At 40.0% G+C, this 21418-nt stretch overlaps 1 protein-coding gene across 1 annotated transcript; it reads right to left on the bottom strand.

Annotated features, from left to right (window-relative positions):
• Positions 1 to 348: 348 nt before the first annotated feature.
• Positions 349 to 20782, bottom strand: WDR1 (WD repeat domain 1). The gene is made up of 15 exons (XM_054824673.1): positions 20357 to 20782; positions 19942 to 20063; positions 15868 to 15958; positions 12702 to 12849; positions 11333 to 11513; positions 9390 to 9467; positions 8567 to 8647; positions 8215 to 8448; positions 7285 to 7374; positions 5856 to 6010; positions 5107 to 5194; positions 3948 to 4058; positions 3307 to 3480; positions 2035 to 2179; positions 349 to 1736 (listed from the first exon to the last, which is right to left on the bottom strand). Exons 1-15 carry the CDS (start codon positions 20370 to 20372, stop codon positions 1627 to 1629), a joined length of 1824 nt encoding a protein of 607 aa, XP_054680648.1. The 5' UTR covers positions 20373 to 20782; the 3' UTR covers positions 349 to 1626.
• Positions 20783 to 21418: the final 636 nt, after the last annotated feature.

Genomic DNA, 21418 nt, shown 5'->3' on the forward strand with positions numbered 1-21418 from the left:
GCACAACAATAGCAGAACAAGTTTTAGGGGCTAGACGCGGAGAAATCTTGTTCATTTGGATCTTATGCCTAATTTCAAACATGCCCCTTTCCAAAACTTCTCTTGTCCTTGCATTACTAATAAACAGACATGCAAAATTGCTAATGGAGAGGCCATAATGCAAAATATTCTGCTTCTTAGATAAAAACCTATGTCAACTGTTCTACTGTATATGTTGGTTTGCATGGCAGAAGACATCTGATCACCACTCCTAAAAATAAATCAACATTTTTTCTTTTAAAAAGATGTTTCACCAAGTCATTTTTGACAAGCACTATTTTTTCAGCAATTGAGCAATGGTCCACAGTATGAGAAGCAGCAAAAGCGTTTTATTTGCTGTATAATTAGTGTCATTAGAAATATGATTGCTAGAAAAAACAAAACACACAAGTCCACACAGAAAGGAAAGCTTCATAAAAACCAAAGAGCACTGGAGGGGTAGTGGTGGTGGTGAAGAATTAGCAGAGAAAAGCTTTTTTTTTTTTAAAAAGTCTTCCAAAGTTCTGGAAAAAAACAACTTCTTTCAGCCAGAGATGGTAACAAATCTCCCTACTACTTTGCATCAGTGTCCTCCTCCACACTTGTTAGACTGCTAGCTTCAAATCACTTAAATGTGTTGCAGAGTGCGAGAAGGGAACTAAACACAAAATCATGATCTGTTCACCTTAGAGAACGGCTTCCATGCAACTGCTCTGCACATGCAAAGGCATAAAACTTACTCAGCAAACAGTATCTTCTCAAAAACCACTTCAAGTCATAACAATGCTTCACTTTAATTCTTGTATTTTCAAAAAGGTGGTAGAAGTACTGCATTTTTTTAAACAACAACATGCTTCTCCTCCTTCAAACAGAAAATATCTTTAATCTTTGAAACAGAATTTTTTCTGACATTGAAATGACCAGACATTCTTAATTCATTAAAGTAACAAATGTGTTTCTGAAGCAAGAAGTTGCCACAATGATTATTTGTAAACATTATACCCACAACAGTAAGTACATCAAAATCCCACACTTCCACCTTAAAATAAACCACAAAGCTTTGACATGAAATACATAAAAAGTTTATTATGTATGTACCCCATTTTGTTATCTGGAGGAGAAAATCTGAGGCAACAGTTTGGTGCAGTACAGAGAAGCAAAGCAATATACAGTAGCTGCACACAGCTTGATTGGTTTCAGATCACAACTTAATACTCTTACTATGACCGTTAGTACAGAAATGTTCTGTAATTAGAAAAAATGAGAAGTATTACTCTCATGCTGTACAGTCTCATGTTTCTTGGTTAGAAAAGAACAACTGATTGAATCTTTCATGCCTGAATCTTTCACACCAACTTGCTCGGCTGTTGCCTCTGGAATGTTCAGCACAAAGGTTAAGCTCCAGACATAATTTAAGTGCTTTTCATGTGCAAACTGTTACTGGCTAAAGCTTTCAAAGTACATTTAATTACAGATATGAACACCCTGTAAAGATATGAGGATATGATAGCAGACCCAGAGGCCAATACAGATTCTTTAAGAGAAATGCTATGTTCCACTGCAGTAGTTCTAGTCCCTGATTAGGTCCTTCCAAAGAGAGGGTTTATTTCAATTGTAGGAGATAGACCACTCTTTGACAGAAGCATCGTGGGATGTTGTTACCAGAGTATGTTCATCCAACCACGCCAAGCCGCTTACATGATGTAGTCTGTGAGCATCTGTGTGGCAGTGTGAAATAACAGAAAAGAATTAGGAAGGCTAGGCTGACAAAATAGCTTTAGCACATATCCCAAATGTGATTTTCATCTGCATTAAATAATAGTAGTATATTTTAAAAGTGACTACAAAATAACACAATAGAAAAGTTCTGGCTATTGTAGTGAGATAGAGATTAACATTAAGGCTAAATTAGCTTGGGAGCATTCAAAGCCTGCTTACCATTAGTTCTAGAAAAACCGATACTGTGTTGGTATCTCAAGAACAACAATCAGAAGTAAGATTTTGAAGGAAACATACCTGGTATCTTGACTCTGGTCTCTGGATCACTTACGGTCCAAACATATACCATCATGTCCATGCCTCCAGAAGCAAAGTGTTCATTGTCTGGTGACCAGGCAATACAAACAATTTTTGCATGGTGTCCATAAAAGACGTTATGCTCCTATTTGAAAGTTAGGGATATAGTGTTATTTCATTAGTTTATGCTACTTCAGGAAATGACTGGCTTTTAGCGTGTAGGATCACAACAGGCTACTGCAAGGCTCCAGATAATGTACACCTCAGGTGCAGATGGATGCCCTAAACCAAGTGGTGACTTCATTTTATGCTATTTATTTAAACACTTACCAGGCCAATACAATCAAAACCTTTTGTAAAAACCACTAAGACTTTTTCTATGAAAGCTTGATCTGTAAGGTGCATATGCAACAAGTCACTTAGTGCTTTGACGCTTCTAAAATAGCCCCACAGATATTTCTAAAAGCAAAATTATTTCAATTTTTACTTAGAAAATTAAATGTTTATGTGGAGTGCCATCCTGCATTTTTTACTTCAGTTTGGTTTCAGTCAAAGCTTAATGACTTTACAGGCTGATAACACATACTGACTGCTCAGCTGCAAAGTGGAAATTGCCATGTTGTGGTAACTTTTAACCAAGAACCAAACCGAAGGATAAAGCAAGATTCCCTGCTCTAATGTATCCCTTTCATTCCTTAATTCTTACCACAGAACTGTATGTCACAGACCATAGAATTTTATTGCCAACTCTGCTTTATTTACTTCATTAAATTTTATTGTACTGCATGATTCCTAGCAAATTGAGCCTGCATTCTTGTCCATTTTACACAAATGCACACCAACTCTAACAGGCATGCATGCATTTTGTTGACTTTTTTCCTTTAAAAAAAACCCAAACACACTAGTGAAATAAGGAACCTACATACTTTGTAATCTTTCGTATTTAACTACTGCTAGCCTGTGGAAATCCAACTCCTCCCCCATACAACTATGTGTTTGTTATTGGATGGGTTTGAGTGTTTTCCCAGTAGCCAAACTATGCTGCACATTTCCCCACCTATTCTTATGATCCGGAGGCTTCACATAAGCTGCTGCGAAAAGCAACACTAACTCAAAATACCAGATAAACAGTCACAGAAACACCAAGTATGCGTCAATGATTTAACAATTCAGTCTCAACAGCTACACTACATTTCACCACAACAGATTTAGACATGAGATGCCAGTCAGTTTGTTTTCAAACAAAGAAATTTCTGATAGAACAATTCTTACCGCATAGCCATCAGTGACACTAAAGACAGTGACAACTTTGTTTGCATCACAGACTGCAAGAAAGGCACCATCGTGAGAATATGCCAGGTCAGTAACAGGACCTTTAGCTTCCAGAGACTTATCATCATTTTTCAAAGAGGTTCCTTGAATTGAATACAAGCGGACAATCCCATCCTGCAAATTAATAGTAAAAAAGGGGGGAAGGTACAAAAACCACTTTACAATAGAAAGAGGAAGGCTTACTGTGTTTCTGGAACTTTTTGCATCAATTCTATCTGATAGCACTTATGTAAGAAATAGTTTAAGAACCTGTCATTTATGCTGGCTACAATCTACCAAGTCTAGAATATAGACTTGATTTCTAGAATTTCCCTACTTTAAGCATATACTGGATAAAAACAATTTGACAATTTAAAAACAGCAACTACAAGATAAAAAACATGAAATAGATATTAGGTCACAATGGTGGGAGAACCTGTGGAATGAAAGCCCAGGCATACAAATTACACATTGTTTACTTGTTACAATACTGCTGTTGCAAACTGCCACCTACTATTTCTCAACACAAAACACCTATTATTAAATGCTTTGTTACTATTCCAGGGTTCAAAGTACTACAGTTTTAGGATGTGCAACCTTACCGCTCCTCCCACTGCTGCTGTACCACCTCCGGGGTGAATGGCTACAGCTTCCGGCTCATAGCCAAGGTCATCAATTGCAAAACATTTTTTCTTATCTTTCATCAAGACAATCTGCAAATAGAAAACCAGAAACTAAGACCCTTCTCTGAAGTGCCTAATACAAACTATGACTGAGCCACATTGCTTAGCCATAAATACAAATCCACTCTGAGCGCTCAGAAGTTTACTATACTCTGATCTTAAGGGAACAGTTTCATTCTTTTTTTTTTAAGGGGGAAAAAAAAAGAAAAACGCCCACATCTGGTGACTAACTGATCTGCTGTAACAGAGTACTTAATGTGCTCTAAATTACTTTAGTGCAGGGCATGCTCTACTGCCTTCAGCTTTGCCTCATTTTGTTTGAACATGAAAGAAATGTGGACAGAACAGTATTTTTAGCAATACTTACTCCCTTCCTGGTTCACTGCTAAAGGCCAGGAGGCAGGACTTAGTAGCAAGTTAATACTGCAATGTTAAAATTTAAGGACTATTTCCTATCCAGCTCTATACTATGGACAACTGGAATTATAACTCACATGGAAAACAGGTTTGGACAACACTACTGAAAGTCCTAAGCATAAAACCAGCATCCATACAGAAGGCATAAATCATTAGAAGTTAAATATGCTTTGATACAAGATAACCCTGGCGTGATCTCTCTGGTTTTGCATGATCTGAATACTACTGGCAAGCTAGAGCTACCTATGTTGTACAACCGCATTAGTTAATTGGTTAGTAGGATTAGTTGAAAAAAGAAACATTGAGGATCAAGACATCTTTTCCCCAAAATCGCACCACCGAACAGATCAGGTAAGAGCATGGTTCAGACTGGTGTAGCCTTCCAGCACAAAGCTGTAGCAATAACAAATTCAGATGCATCCACACAAGGGACCATGTGAATTTTAAATCTATACATAAGACTGTCAAATTGGTACAGGATGCAAAAAGCCAAGCCTATCAAGTATCCTACTTAATTGTGTTCCCCCATTGCTTTTATTAGGACATTCTGCAGATGTGCAAGGTGATCCTACACTAAATAGGTTTGTCAGAAACCACTATGTTACCATACGCACATTATTATCACAGCAATTGTGTTGATAATCCCCAAGTTAATACTTACTTGTCCAATGCATAGAACTACAGTATAACCACCAGGACCCACAGCTAAACATTTTGGTTGAACATCCATTTTCACAGCATCCTGGCCACTGGAGGAAGGCATGCCAAGGTGGAAAAGCAGGAAGGACAAAGCAGAAAAGAAGTTATTCCATGCCTGCCATTATTAAAATTGTCTATTCAAATAACCACCCACTAATGATCAAAAACATGCATAATTTTTTTATTTCTTTTTTAAATCTGCAATTTCCATTTACTGTTTAAAGCACTAATATCTTGATCAGGTGGTACACCTTCAAAGGGAAAGTCAATGTTACTACACTAGCGTCTAATTTTTTTAAACTAACTAGGTGATCTTAATAAGATTCCTTACAATCTTTTGCTTCAATTGTGGTTTCCATGAAGAAACAGCTGTGTCCCACCCCTCCTAACCACATTTATTACCAATATTCCTGTGTACTTATGAATCATAAAATGGACACCCCTCCCACAGTCCCCGAACTAAGCCACCCAATATAAGGCAGATCTCGATCTAACTTGTGGAAGGGATGAGAAATTGAAAAGCCTGGGATGCACTTGTTGTCACAGAAAAAAAGCAAGGTTGGTACAGCAATCATTTCTACAGTTTCCATGGTAACTTAAAACCTGAATAAATTGCAACATAAAATTCTTTACCATGTAAATCAACGAAACTCTTGCTGTAAAATAATAAAGGCTGCCATACTACAATAAAAGGCGACATTTTTAACTAACCTGTAGTCCCTCTTGCTAAGGTTGGTATAGCGCACAGTGTCATCCATACTGCAGGTGACCAGCTGATCCATTTCATCCACTGCCATTCTAGAAACCTGATTTGTATGGCCTTTCCCAGAAAAGCCATCATTCTCTCCAGTTTCAGAATCCCAATAATGTGCATAATAGAATTAAGGAACATTTGAAGATACTGGCGCAGTCAGATACAGCATAATAAAAAGCTGAATAACTGACAGAATATCTGACATTAGAAGGGACCTCTTGAGATTGTTTCGTCCAACCTGCCGCTAAAATCAGTGTCAGCTACAACAGGCTGCCCATTCCATTGGGTTTCGAGTATCTCTAGGAGTGGAGACTCTACAAGCTCCCTGGGCAACCTGTACCAGGGTTCAACCAACCTCACACCCTCAAAGTATTTATTAAATGAACCTCTGGTGTTCTGTAATGAGCTAAATGATCTACCACAAAGAGTGGCAAATACTAGAACAAGTAGCATTAGATCTGAGAATAGGAAATACTTTTTTAAAGAATTATAGTTACAAGTCCTGCAACATTGGCTTCCCCTGATGTTGTATGTTAACATCTGTTTGAATTACTAACGCTATACTACAGCTTTGCAAAGAAACAAGTCCTATATTTATAATGGTTTATGCCAATGTGACACCATTTTAATGGATGAAGGACTGCAGTTTTATTTATAAGCTTCAGAACACTGAAGAAAAGCCAACAGTCTTCTAGCTGAACACATCCCAACCTCACCCTTTAACATGCCCTTCGGGAACCAGGCTGCATTCCCAGTGTTTTGCTCCAGAAACCAACAGGACTGAAATAGAGTCTCAAAAGAAGTATAAGTTCTCTTCGGTAGTGAGAAAGCCTGATGACATTTGGGACACCAAATAAAGAACACAATCAATGTGTCACAGAACTACAAAAACATGCCTTAATAAAGTGGGAAAAACACAACTGTAAAGAGGAATGCATGTTAACAGCTCAGAGACAGATCAACAGGAGTTTATGTCTCTTGTCCTGAACATCTAAAAAAGAAGACATGACTTTCAGCACATGCTAAGATCTACCTATCACATGTAACAGCAAGAGACAACAATATGTATTTTGCCTGTATGACAGAATAGGTGTGAAGTTACAAGAGGCTAATTTATATATTTACTTCCTCCTCCATGCTAATAATCTATCTACCACAAAGAAGTGACAACCGGAAATTAAGAACTGGCTTATACTTAGCAGGCAAGTTTAAAAGCAACCAGTAAAATAGGCAAGTTAGGGGAAAGCAAAATAAACTTCTTCAGATGTAAAATATTCAAGTTGTTCAAGTTGGTTTTGTCTTTGGCAAAGCTTCCCCCCCCCCCTTCTCCTAATGAGCTCTCTCAGCCTGTAAGGTTCTAACAAGTGTCACTATCATTCAAAGGATATTAATATGACCATCATTACTTCCAGAGTAAATATAGGACTTTCCACCGTTTTTATGCACTGTAAGACACTGAATTGATTTACTATGACCCTGTGGAATACAACACAAATAATAATTATTGATAGGCAACTTTTCATCTTAACACATACATGAATCAAACCTATTTGAGAAAAATTAGAAGTTATTCAGAAAGTAACATAGCATTCTATTCACATGCATTAAAAGTCACTCAGGATACAAATCACTAACAGCACAGTCATTTAACTGTTGCAGCATTGCTATTTCCATGTCCTAGTCCTTGAAGGGAAGGAATAGGCACCGTGAATATCCTTATTAGCCTGCCAGGCCAAAATACTTTCATGGCCTTTTCATTAACAAAGTTTGCTTTTCAGGCACTTTATGATTAAGGGAAGATGACTAAATATGGTCATGTACCCACACCAACTGCCAGAATTATAGTGGCAATACAAAGAATCTGGGACGTCTGTTTCTAGTTCATGTAAAAATGTAAGTTCCCGTGAGAGTGCTGTGTCAGCGAACTCTTTAATTCCTAAAATTAAAGCTCGACTGCACAGTAACCCTAGTCACCTTGTTCATGATACACTAGGTCTGGTAGAATGAGACGTCACTATCTATCCATGCTGTATTTCTTTTCTCATCTCAAGAACGCTTAAAAGCTGCTATGAAAGATTAAGTTGGTAACTTTAACTGAAACCAAAAATCAGTCTGTATATTTCCACACAGCACAGTGCCATGCATGTAACATTTTAACTTCTTGATTCATGTGATTCTTGCAAGAATCAGTCACACAGCTTGTCTGGCAATGCTAATTTAACAAACTCATTTTTCAAGTTACTATTCCATCTAGACAACTTCAACCACTGAGTCATTTATTGCAGAAACCGGTGCAACAACAGAAGTTTAACCTACCTTTATGACACGTAAAGGCTTATTTGGATTGTTCTTGTCCAAATAATTGATATAGCCAGACAAGGAGATAGTCAGTAAGTGGTCTTTCTGCCACAAACAACCCAGCTGCTGATCCAACACGTTTGATCCCATGTTAAAAGTATTGACAATAGAATTAGCACCAACATCCCATATTTTAGCAGTTTTATCTCCAGAAGCAGAAAGCAACTGACTACTGTCAGGGCTCCAACTAATCTGTGAAAACAAATGTCACCACAAGATAGTAAATGCATTTATTATTGCAAGATTTCACAGTCCATGAACTTGGTAATGAAATACTATGGACCATTTGTACAAATGAAGTGATACTTACAGCATAAATACCTCCATCATGAGCTTTGCCTCCACCAAGGGCACACACTTTCTCTCCAGTCTTCCCATCATAGACAAAAATCTTAAGAGAGCAGACAGACATATGACTTAAAAGGCAAAAGTAGTAACAGGAAAAAATCCAAGAACTGAAACACTGTTACTTGCACTGCACAGATCATTCTTTTGTTGCATGGCTCGCTTGCAGGTTTATCAAACACTAGCTTTTTTAAGAAAAGGCACAAGTATTCCTGCATTTAATATTTAAGACTAAACAAATGGACAACAATTGTAAATAATCACAGTAAGCCACTCTGTATATTGGATCTTGACATCTGAAATTCCGGAAGATGTTACATGTTTTACTCCTGCTGTGATGACAGCTACTTAGCAGTGCAGTCATGAGAATCTGCCTGCTTAGGAGGAGCTACCTATGGTAACAGTGCCATTGTCAAATCTGCCCTTATCGCTAGGCAGTCCACATGGAGTTGAGTTGCTATTTACAAGTTCAATATTTCAGCTAGAATTCTCAGGAGCATAACAAGGACATACATATTCCAAAAGTTTAATATGTTCCTGCCAAAATAATCTGTAAGAGAAGTAAAATGCTAGGGAGATGGAATGGGGAAAAAAAGCTGAGCAAGAGTAGTCTGGTTGACATCAGTTGTTATAGCTTAACAGGAGGATATTTAAAAGTTTAAGCCAATCATTTCCTGGCATGAAGAAAGCAGCAACATGGATTTTACAGTACTAATCCTATTCCCAAAATGTATCAGAAAAATCTCCTCATGCTAAAATCACTACAAAAAGAGTTCCTTGGTTTTTACCTGGCCATCTGCACTAGCTGTAGCAAATCTGTTCCCATCAGGAGAAAACCTCACACAGTTCACAAAACGTGTATGGTCCTGCAGGAAAAAAATAAGAATCAGCACACAAAATAAGAACAGGCTTTTTTACATAGAAAATAAGCCAGTAACAATTAGGTTCTCTTACATGCGAGCCATGTATTAGCTGTGTAGGAGATGCCTGCTGTAGCGAATTGCTACAGAGCAAGTCTAGCCTCTATCTGAAGAGGATCATAGGGATCAAGAACAGTCCAGGGAAGAAACTGTGATATGAACACCGATATAGTTCAAACAACTTTGCACAATATCAGGCGAACAAGTACCCAGTTTCAGGGATAGGTGGAAAAACCCCTTAGCTGCAGCCTAGACACAAACATGGGATTCGTCCCCTCTGGGTCACTGAATTCTTCTGCAACATTCTCCAGATTTTGACTCTTGCTTCATAGGGCAAGTAAGTTTTGTACACAGAAGAGGCCTTTATCCTTCTTATTGTAAAAGACACAGGCACGAAGAATGAATTATTTTACTGGAATTCCATTTCTGGGAGACTACATTAGTGGTAACTCTGTGAAGTAACCTGGCAAGATTGATGTATGCTCCCCAAATAGACTAGTTACAAGCAGGAGACTATTCAAACCATGCTAACTAGGAAAATACGTGTTAAATAGGGAAGCACCACAATGAGGCCAAAGCTCCCATGCAAAGAGATTTGGGAGACTATTTTTAGTATTATGAAAGACAGGTTCTAACCTACTTCAACTATAGACTTATTTTTTGTTCCTGATGATACCTCAAGCTCTAATCTAAACCACATAACAACCTGTACCAGAATCCCATATATCACCTCAAATATCACTTTAAAACGAAGACTGCATCACGTACCAGTCCAAGCAGCACTGGTAAGCAAATCAGATTTCAGAGTTCCAAAAGAATCAGCTTAGCAAAATGCAAGTATCAACTTAAGTTCAGAAATATATTAGGCAACTACATCATTTCATTGGATTGTAGAGCTCAAAACAATTCCTTTTCTAGAACTGGAATGGAATCCTTACTAAAGTCAGTGTATGAAGACTACTCAAGGCACATACTTAAGAAAATAGAAGGCCTACTACTGTGTTTTTAAAAATAAAGAAAGAACTAAACATTTTGAATTTACTACTGCAGTAACATTCAGTATCTCTGCAATAGTTTTTTTGAGGCAAGAAATATGTCTTCTGCCATCAGAAGCAGCTGCAGAAGCTTTTGGCTTTTTATTTTCTTTGGCCTCAAGTAACAATGAATGTCTGAAACGTGGTAGTTCCAGGCTTTGTTTCATTTACATAAGAGATTTTAACTAGCGGAATAAGAAACAAAAAGTGAAAAAGGAATGTAGAAACAGAAAACTGACCACAAAAGTTACATACTCATTCCTCACTGTAGAAATCAGTTACTTTTTCCAAACATCTACACTCACCCTTTCTAAGCTGCTATGGATTTCATATTTGAGTGTTCTTAAGCAGATTGTAAAATTCCATTCACACCACCACATTTCTTGAATCAAGCACTTTTTTTGGAGAGTATTAAGAAATTCTACGCATGTCTACACTGGGAAGCAGAGCTCAGAAAGCACCAACAGGGTCAACGAAACATTCTACTAAAGTTATGGAAGAGGATGAAGAGGAAAAAAAAAAAATTTAAAAAAAATTGAAGGGTGCTTCAGGTTTTCTTCCTAACCATTTATCTCAGTTTTCTTGGCCTGAGACAGGCCTTCAGTTATACTCATACACGGGTTTAAGAAAGCCACTTGACACCAACTATGTCTCAAAAGGGGGAGCTAAGAACTTTTGTTATAACAGCTAGTTGTGACAAGAACTGTAAGCTTGTTGGAAACCTTTTAGTTAACTTGCTGCACAGTTTAACAGAGCCACATCTAAACTTAAACTCACACTTATTGTAAACTTGAACTTGAATGGCGGTCCCTCAAAGAAAGCAGCACAGTTGTCATCACTGCCAGTTGCCAGACGATATGGTCTTGTTTGTTTAATGTCCACGCTATTGATGACTTTGTTGTGCCCAGTAATCTCGCCAACAGAAGAACCACTATCCCACAGGAACACAGCTCCAAATCTAGTTAGAAAATAGCACAATAACTGCAATTCATAAAAGTTACATGTAGATTAACTCCTTGAGCATCTGCAAAGAGCAGATTTGAGTGCACTCAAAGAAAAGAAATTAGGTCATCTCGTTAATCTCATGCAAGCACATCATAGTTCCCTGAAGACTATTTGAGATCTTGCTGGAGAGGCAATCTAATCTTCAATGGGAGATATTTGCTGAAGGGGACAGACGAGCAAGTTTTATGTATAAAGCTTCAAAAATCCAGAAATCCAGAAGATATTCTTCAGTAAGTCTATTTATAAAAGAAAGCAGTAAACTATTCTGCCTGCCTAGTCACTATGCAGAATGTAGAAAACGTAGGATAACAATGACATTGGATCATTTATCTGATTATTTAGCCTGGATTGGATACCATCCCTTCTACAATTACTATTACTTAAAGGTTTAAGGAAGAAGATATATACGTATATGATGTATATGACTGTGATTAAAAAAAAATGGCGCAGGGCGTCAGGGAACAGGACCACACTATGTTTTTCAGACCTTTAGGCATAAGACTACCTGGACTGGACTCTGCCTTAAGGATCTATCAGTCTTTAAACATAAAAGAAAGGACACAAACGAGACACAAACTGGGGACCTCATTAAGTCAGTTAAGGACAACTAGTTGTGATTTTCTTTTAATCACCATAATAAGACCTAAAAATACGGGCACGTTGAAAATTCAGATACACTTTATTGGGGTTTGTTTTGTTTTGTTTTTACTCTTATTCTATCACATCCTCTTAATTTGGGAGGGGTGAAAGAAAAGGGAGAATAATTATCTTGTGGTTCTTCCTTCTTACTCTACCAGAATTAGAAAAAAAAATATCCACTAGAAGGCATACTGAACAGCTATCACTGAATGCAATACCCACCTCTAAAAAACACACAAGACCCACATAATTTTTAGACTGAGCAATTCTAACAGAACTGTATTTTCCAAGAAGTTTTACAGCTGTCAAATACTGCATAAAGAATTCCGCTGCAGAACAGCACAACTTGAAGTCTAAACATGGAACAAGCCATGATTTTCTTTCCTTGAAGAATTAAAAGCTTTCTGCAAAGAACCTGCTTTGTTAGAATACAGAGGCTTGCAGTATATGTGTGTGCGTATATGTATACACACACATACACGCAAACAAAATAATTACTCACTTTTCCCTCCCTTCTCCAACCACGGCAATTCTCTTGCTGTCTTCAGTCCAGGCAAGGTCCTTTATTTTTCCTGCAAATGGCTGATACTCATACTTCAGTAAGTGTTCCTTCTGTGTAGTATCCCAGATTCTCAGCTTTCCAGAGACATCTGCCATAATAAAATAGCACATAATGATTGTTGTTCCAGCATGACTCGGTCACACAACTCAGCAATCTGCCAGGATACAGATTTTCAGCCACACTGAACACTTGTACTAGGGACCTATTATCTTACCCTATTACAATTACTACAAATCACTTGTTTTAGGAACACTGAAGACTACATCTGTTTCACTGAATTATGTTTTTAACCAGATATTAAGGTTCAAGACATGCAGCAATAAACACCACACACGTAGACAACTTCTGCAAAAGACACATGAAAAAACTGCACAGTAAGAGGGTAAGAACTCTAATGTTATCAGCCAGTATGTGTTAAGTATCTGTGTTACAAAAGAACCCAAAACCCCCAAACCAGCCCCCTCTCCCCAGCAGCTACAAGATAGCTTACCCACACTTCAGTGGGAAGTAAGCCACCCTATGTCTACAATAACAGAGCAATCTGGTGGACAGTGGCCGATGCACTACAAGTCATACCTCAGCTTTATTGTATCTTCAAAGCAAACCCCTTTTGCATACAAATATCAGGTATACGTAAACATACAAAGAGATTTCTGCCCAAAGAACTCGATTCATGCACACTCATCAGCATACTTTTTCTATACAGAAGTGTGTACCCACTTAACGTTGTGTGTAGATACCATACCTGCATTATCTGGATTACTACAAAGAAATCCAACAAAATATTCAAAAATGGTAATGTCACAAGAACCAGACACAGCACGGGTCACAGCAATTTAAGACAATATAATGAAAGCTTCCTTGGTCAGTTTCCTCTCAGTAGTACACAGCCCTAGAGCTTGCTTCTGTTCAGAGCAATTAATGTAGTGCAGTGTTGTAACCAGAGAATTGTTCTATACACAGACAGGTTTACACATCTCTAATGAAACACAAACAGCAAATTCTGTGTGCATTGGACCCTTCATAAAAGCCACTGCTGTAGATAAAATCATGTGCTAAAATACGTATCTTTCACCTCAGCAGAATGTGTTTGAGGTGTGTTCACCATTTATTGGTGTTTTTTTTTCCAATTTAACCATACAGTAACCCTGTATCTTTGGGACCTGATCATGGACTCACTTCACTTCTGCTAAAAGGACAGATGCAGAATCCTCCATTTAACACAGAGAATCTGTTATTGAAGCAGAATTTTAATGCAGACTTCAGAATCTAATTGTTTGCTCCATCTATTAATAGATAAGACACATATAGCTTTAACTTTGTGGTATCTCCCATTACTACATCTGTTATGACTGCAGCAAGAGAAATTACCATAAAAGCCACCAAGCATATTGCCAAAGGTCTGTCTCATCCAGCACATGAAGTATTAATGCAGGTTGCATGGCTAATGCAGATTTATAGATAGAGAAATGAATCTTAGATGTTATACTTAGTATCAGGCTGTTTAAGCTGTTTCTATCTTCAGATCCCATGCTCAGCAGTATCACGAAACTATTTATAAGTGACATACAGAAAACACTTTTTAAGGGAAATACTGCAGCCTAAACTCATTTACTCAGGTATGACAGACAACTTCTGGAAAAAGCCAACTGAATACTTCCCTAAGAGCAAGGAGCTTCCTTAAAGTAATCGTTAATGAAAAAACTTCTTCGCAGATCAGGCTATGTATATATTACTGTTCTTTTACAGAGGACTGAAAATCTACAAGGCTACAAGAACAAAATAGATGGTTATTTAGAGGGTCAAGTACAGCACAAACCTACAGTACCAAGCCTGTAGAATAAAGAATGCAAACTGGATTTTAAGAAGGTATTCAATTTGACATATGGTCCACACACAAGACTGCGCCAAGAAAATCCTGGCTCTAGTTCCTTTTTTTTCTCTCTCCCCCCCCCCCCCAAAGAAGGGGAGAAAAAAAAAAAAAAGCTGTGCTATCAGTGTTCTTAAAGGTTCCCCACTACTCAAAATATTTTAATACAGCTTTCTGATATGTAGGAAGCCAAGAAGGAGAGGCCATTTTACATCTTAAAAAATATTGTTCCCTTTCAATTGCTGAGAGAGAATTTCCCACTGTACTGAGACCTGTGCATGAGTCTGGACTCCCTAAGGAGCTCATATTCAGACTGTTTTGTTTTCAGATATATTACTTAGAAAGTACTCTTGTATTTGGGCACATTACTTGCTTCTGAAGTGTGACAGTGGTAAGCAGATTTTTTAAAAAAATCCATAGATTAACTGCAAATACTTTTAAGAAATGGAAGTTATAGTATTGTATTTATCCATATTCTTCAACTGTATACCCGTCCTGCTGAAAAAAGGATCAGTTATCTGAAGCAAGCTTCTATTAAAAAGGGTTTGTTTAGGTCTTTAAGTTATCAAAAACCACAGCCATTTCTGCTAACAATCCAGAAAATTCATGCTATAGAATTTCATGTTACCCATTCTCAGACTATTGATTCACATACATTACACAGAAACTGACAATCAGTCTCTGTCCCTGCTAACTTACCAAAGAAAGATTTTTTTAGTTCAGGTAACAAATGTAAGAAAAATCAACTCTTGCCAAGTTCAGTCAGGAAAAAAGGAGGGAACAGAAAGGAGTATAGACTCTTCTAGAATCCCTCCCCTGCCCCTAAACTATCAAATTTTATTAATAAACAGAAATAGTCTTGTATTTCAGAAATAACTTTTCACTCTGACACACACACACACACGTCTTCATTACACTAATATTTGTTCTCTTTAACACTTTACACTAAGTATTTAAAGTTCATTTCCAGGTTCTTTTTGATTTAAATAATAAATTTTTAAAAGGTCAAGCATGTCACAAATTCACTGCTTTAGAAATAGGTTAGAGGAACAACTACAGAAATCATTCCTCCCTCAGGCATGAATAAGTAATTCCATTGAAGCATGTCACATTGACTATGTATATTCTGTACATAAATGTCAAGCGTTACTACTCCGTTTTGCCAGTAAGTTTTGCGTCAAGCACTTTAACAGCTCTCTCCACACATCTCATGCAGTGTGCGCATTGATACTTTACCTCCAGATGCTATGTAGAACCCACTGGGAGCATACTTGGCAACCACAACCTGATGGGCGTGCTCAGTGTAGATGTCAGCAATTGCAGGATTCTAGTTTAAATGAAAATAAAAAGTTACTAAGTTGCATTTCCTGGTTTTCAAAGGAATAAAATCAGACATTCAGAGATAAAATTCAGAATTTCTCCTCACGCTCCCTCTCTCACAGCCTGCCTTCCAGCTTAAATTGAGCTATTGTCTAAAACTGAGAAGTGCAGTACACATTGCAGAACACTGCTGTCCAGTATGACTAAAACAACACACTAATTTCTAACAACTGACACAATTAAAGTATTTCCTCTAACAGCCAGGACTGCTGTGACCCTTTCTTCCCCTTTCCTGCCAAGAGGTAGAAAACCACTCTCCAAAATAACAGGCCAAGCAACGGACTTTCTTTTTATGGGGCTGGCCCAGGTAAGGCAGTTACCCAAGCAGAATACACAACATGAGCTGTACTTCGCAACACATCCAAAAAGTTCTCCTCTAGTTGAGTACGAAAATTACGCATATGGTAAACCACGCTGCATGGCTGTTAATCATCACTACGTCTTCAAGATCACCCAGTAACCAACGAAGTGTGCAAGGCTCGCTCTTTCTGGCCAATTAAAATCTGGTTGAAAATCTAGTAGACTAGCACAGGAAAAGATGTATTCCCTAGTATCAAAAGTTATGCTGGAATTCTGGAAGAAATTCACAGCTACTCCACCATCATTTTATCTCTTCAGTCCTAAACAGGTTTTCACATGCTTCAGGTTAAGACAATAAACCTGACAGCGTCTCAGCAGATCAGTAGTGTTACACTACAGGGGTACCACACAAATCAAAAAAGGATGACATCAAGGCAAAATCTGCTCTCAAATTAACTGTAGAAAAAAAGCCATTCTGCACATCTTCCAAGTATAGCGCATATATGCTACAACATATATATACACTACTCCTTTGAAAATTTTTTTGCCAGTTAACAGGTATCTTCAGCTCCAGAACTTGAGTCATATAGTCAAAACAAAAGTCCATTTTAACTGCTGTAATTAATACAGATTTATACTACCAAGCCAGAAAACCACCTGATGTTATGGTATGACTCAGCCATCCAATCAGGAAAAACTAAAACACCCGCTCTGTGTTAGAAAGCAGAGTCTCCTGCTTGCAAGAATTCTTGCTGTTGCTGTACTGTTACATCTTAGGAGACAGAATACAGCTTACTCATGCAAGAAGCAGCTCTTTTTCATTCCTGCTTTTATACACTGCTCAAGTGCGTTATAGCCCTACTTAAGTCACAATCATCAGCACTTACAGCATATACATCACTCTCCATTTTGTGTGCAGCTGGTTTTTATCTAAGCAAGACAAGGTAATGTTTTCCCCATGCTATACAGCTGCATCACCTACAAGTTCAGGGAGCTCAAAAACCCCCACCCTTCATTAGCAATGGCATACATTAGTAGCTGCAATTTTACAGCAAGAATCTCTGAGACCAGGAAGCTAAGAAAATGAGAGACTGGACTTAACAGATTGACTTAAGGGGTTAAACAAAAGATAGGCTCCCAAATTTAAAATAGAGTAAAGAAATTCAGGAAACCAGGTAATAAGTGAGAGCTGCCAATTTAAATGTTGTTTATTTGATAAAAAAAACTAACTATACAAGCAGAAATAGTGTTAACTTGTCTGTCTTTCAAACCAAAACTCCAAAACATCCCACCTTTTATTCTCAAATATCTTTAGATTATATTGTTAGCTGGGACAAACGCAGTACCTAACACTAGATTCAACAAGAAGAGTGAGTTTATATGGCTTACTTCAAACATTGAAACCAGAGCCACATATGAAAGTGAGCAGTTGAAGTTCCAAGCTTCAAAGTAGGTTTAGACCCATGAAGATGATAAAATATTAATGAGGTATGAAACCTTACAAATATCACTAGTCCTTCTGACTCACAGTGCTTTTCCAGCACTGTTCCAGGACTTCTGCTTGTTAAAGGAAATCTCTAGCTCATGCTCAAAGATCAAGCATTAACCCTGAACACTATATTCATCACCACTGATTAGGTAATATTAGATAACTTCTGACTTAAGAAGGTGATCACAGCATTTTGATAACCTGCATTGTTTTTTTTGTTTCATTTTTTAATTAGAGCACAACCATCCCATTGGAGAACTGTTCATAGAGGGATTACACATGGACCTCCCAGTATTTCATTTGCTTGTTGCAAACTATTTTACAGGCTTCTGTATTATTCAGAGAAGGCATGGATCTCGACTAAGAGCAGCCACACTTCCATGTTGGGTTATGAACAAACTGCAACATTCTCCAACATAAAAGCAATAGCACAGGCTTTGGTCAGTTTTTTGTGTCACTGCTACAATACATTCTGTAGTTGTCTGCAGAGCATTGTCACCTGTCAATTATTAACAGTGGCAGACTCCTTGCCGGTTAGGTTAAGTTTGCGTACTGGCATGAATTACACCATAAACTGAAGGATTTATGACTTCCATTCTCAACTTCCCTTGAGAATTTAAACGGCCTAAATTTGAATTCCCACAATCCCATCTCGCCTGTACTCAGACCATGCCATGTGCTCCACATTCTGGCTCATGCTGGGACTAACATTTTCGCTGGGCAAATCTTCAGTCAGCTGATTCAGGAAGATAAAGGCGAATTGCCTTCTACCAATTTAACCCCCAAAATAGGGTCAGACAAGCACTAATGACAGTGCAAGGGAGGAGGTCACAATCCCTAATTTGGGCAAAAACTGTAGCGTAAGCAGAGTGGCTTTTCTCTCTTCTCTCATCACACTGTGTGCCATTACAGTGTTTAATTGGGGTTTCTGGTTTCAGAAAATTGAACTTTTCTTGATACCAAGAGTGAAACACTATTACAACAACATTATACTGAGACACTGAAACCAGAGTGCAAGCTCGTTTTTGGTTTTAAGCAGATGAATTTAAATGGATACCAAACCAGAAATTTGCAAAGAATTATTAGTAGCATTTTTGTATTACAGCATGACAATGAAGAAATGTCTGAATATAGTGGGGGTGCTAAGTCAGGAAAACAGCTTATAAAAATTCACTTTACAAAGGTGATTTACAGAAGCAGCCATACACAAATCCATTGCTGTAGAGACCTAAAAATTTCAGAGGCATGACCTGCCCCCCCTGCAGCCCTCCCCACTGCAGGCCAAATCCTCAGTAAGAGAGGAAAATAAATCTAGGGGAGAAAGTGATTGTCTAAGGAAGAAGCATTTACTTTGAAAAGTATTTCTGAAAACCAGTAGCAAGACAATAGCCTAGACATGTAATGCTTCCTCCATAGTTCTCAGAAAGGATGCCATCTTTGAAAAGAATCATTTAAATAACTCACTTAACACTTCTCTAGTTACCATCAGAAAAGGAAAAAAAAACCAAACCAAAACAAACCCACCAAACCTCCACACCACTGAAAACATTAACTGGGGCGTTCTAATATTTAATCGATGAGAAAAGTTCCCTGTGACTAGGGCTGAGAACTCAACACGCAGACGGCTCGCCAGAGTCAAGCAACTGACAACTATTTTGATTCCTGGAGTGCAGGGGTGTAGGGGGGCAAGAATCTATGGACTAATGCATTTCAAGATAGGTGTTTGCAAGTATTTGCATGCTTCTCTTTCAAGCTAAAGGCCTAATACAGCAAATATGGAAGAATTAATTTATTAGGCAAACACAACACTCAACTTCATAATAGTAATACTTAAGAAGATAAACAGGGTCAACCAGAATATACCAGTCTCTCGTCTATAAGTCCTATGCAAAGAAAGGGAGAGAACTGCACATTTCACTCAGATTTTCTACAGGTTTTTACAGTCATTGCCCATGGTTTTATGCCTGAGTCATGCACCCTGCTTACTCCCCTGCTGCTGCTGCTGCTCACAGATCTGCGACCTCGATTGAAATCACTAAGTGTGAACGACGCACAGGCTATTAAAGGACAGGGGTTGGGAAACAAAATGAAACTTAGCGAAAGCACTATACTATGAAACAAAATAAATTAGGATACATTACATCAATGTTTCTGATGACGACACATTTTCCATTGGTATAAAGAAAATTGTTGCCCTTAGGATCACCTCCGATAATTTTGGAAACGCCTCGTTCAACCTGCGGGAGGCTGGCGAACACTTTCTCTACGGGAAAAGGAGAACGGGGGGGGGGGGGGGGTAAGGGAAATAAGACATTTAATTTCTCCTCCCCGTTACCGGACGCCAGCCGAGCAGCTCAACGCCCCGCCGGCAGGCGCGGTCACTTGTTGCTGTCAGCGGGCTGCGAGGAACCGCCGCCGCCGCGCCCGCCTCCGGAGCGGCGGAGGGCCACCCGACGGTCCCTCAGCCAGCGGCGCTCCCCGCCGCCACCCGGTCTCCCTCCCCTGCCCGGCACCTCGCCACTCCGGCCTCCCCGCTCCGCCTCGCCGGGGGCTTACTGATCTCGTACGGCATCTTCGCCCACTTGTTACTGCGGCGGGCGGTGGCGCTGGGAAGGAAGGGATGGGAAGGAAGGGATGGGAAGGGCGGCGAGCGCAGCCCGGCGCAGCGCAGGCGGACCGGCCTCTCGCGCTCTCCCCCCGCCGCCGCCGACCGCCTCAGCCCCGCGGCGCCCAGCAGCACGAACCAGGAAGCGCCCGCGCGGCCCGCCGCTCTCCCCTGCCTTTGACCATATATAGTCAACTCTGCTCGCGCCGCTCCCCACCAGCCCGCGCCCCGCTCCCTCCCCCGGAAATGCCGTCGGCTCGGACGGGCCCGGCAAGGGGCTGCGCTGGGGCGGCCGCAGCACCCGGCCCCGCCCCGGCAGGGAGCTGCGCGCAGGCCGCGGCAGACAGGCGGGAGAACCGCGGTGGGCGCCACACGGCGGCTCTGCCCGGCCTCGGGGTGGGCGCCGCCGGGCGGGCTGCGCATGCGCGCCCCCCCCCGCTGGGTAGTTCTTCGGCGCATGTGCGGGGGGGGCAGCGCATGCGCGGCGGCGGCCGTGAAGCCGGGCTGGCAGTGGCGGGAGGGGGTCTGGGGCAATGGGGACAGGCGGGCCGGTGAGGGGCTGATGGAGCTGTGAAGGGGGGAAGTCCGCGCTGATCCCAAGGAAACGGGGGGTGCGGGGAGAGAGGGAGGCCTGGGGGCGCTGAGGAAGCGGGAGCTACGGGCGTGTGGAGAAACAGGCCGGGGGGAGCTCCCCACTTGTGCTGTCGCCCATTTCCCGCCCTCTTGTCGTGTGGTAAGCAGCTCAGAGGCAGCTCCCGCCGGCTCCATCCACCTTGAGGCAGCAGCCTCTGACTCCCACGACATCACCAAACGTAGCTGCTGTGGGGAATTTGCCCCGGTGATGGCTGTTGTGGGCATACCGGGTGTGTGCCTTAGGCTATTGAGGGGACAGGCCTTTAGTTTTGCTTGGGAACCATCATACTTATTAGTAGGGATTGAGTCAGCTGTAGTAACCTCCTGCAGTAGAGGCTATGCAGGTCTTCTCATCCTTGATTTCCTCCTTTCATAGAGGT

The sequence above is a fragment of the Grus americana genome, chromosome 4, assembly GCF_028858705.1.
Source record: "Grus americana isolate bGruAme1 chromosome 4, bGruAme1.mat, whole genome shotgun sequence".
NCBI lineage: Eukaryota > Metazoa > Chordata > Aves > Gruiformes > Gruidae > Grus > Grus americana.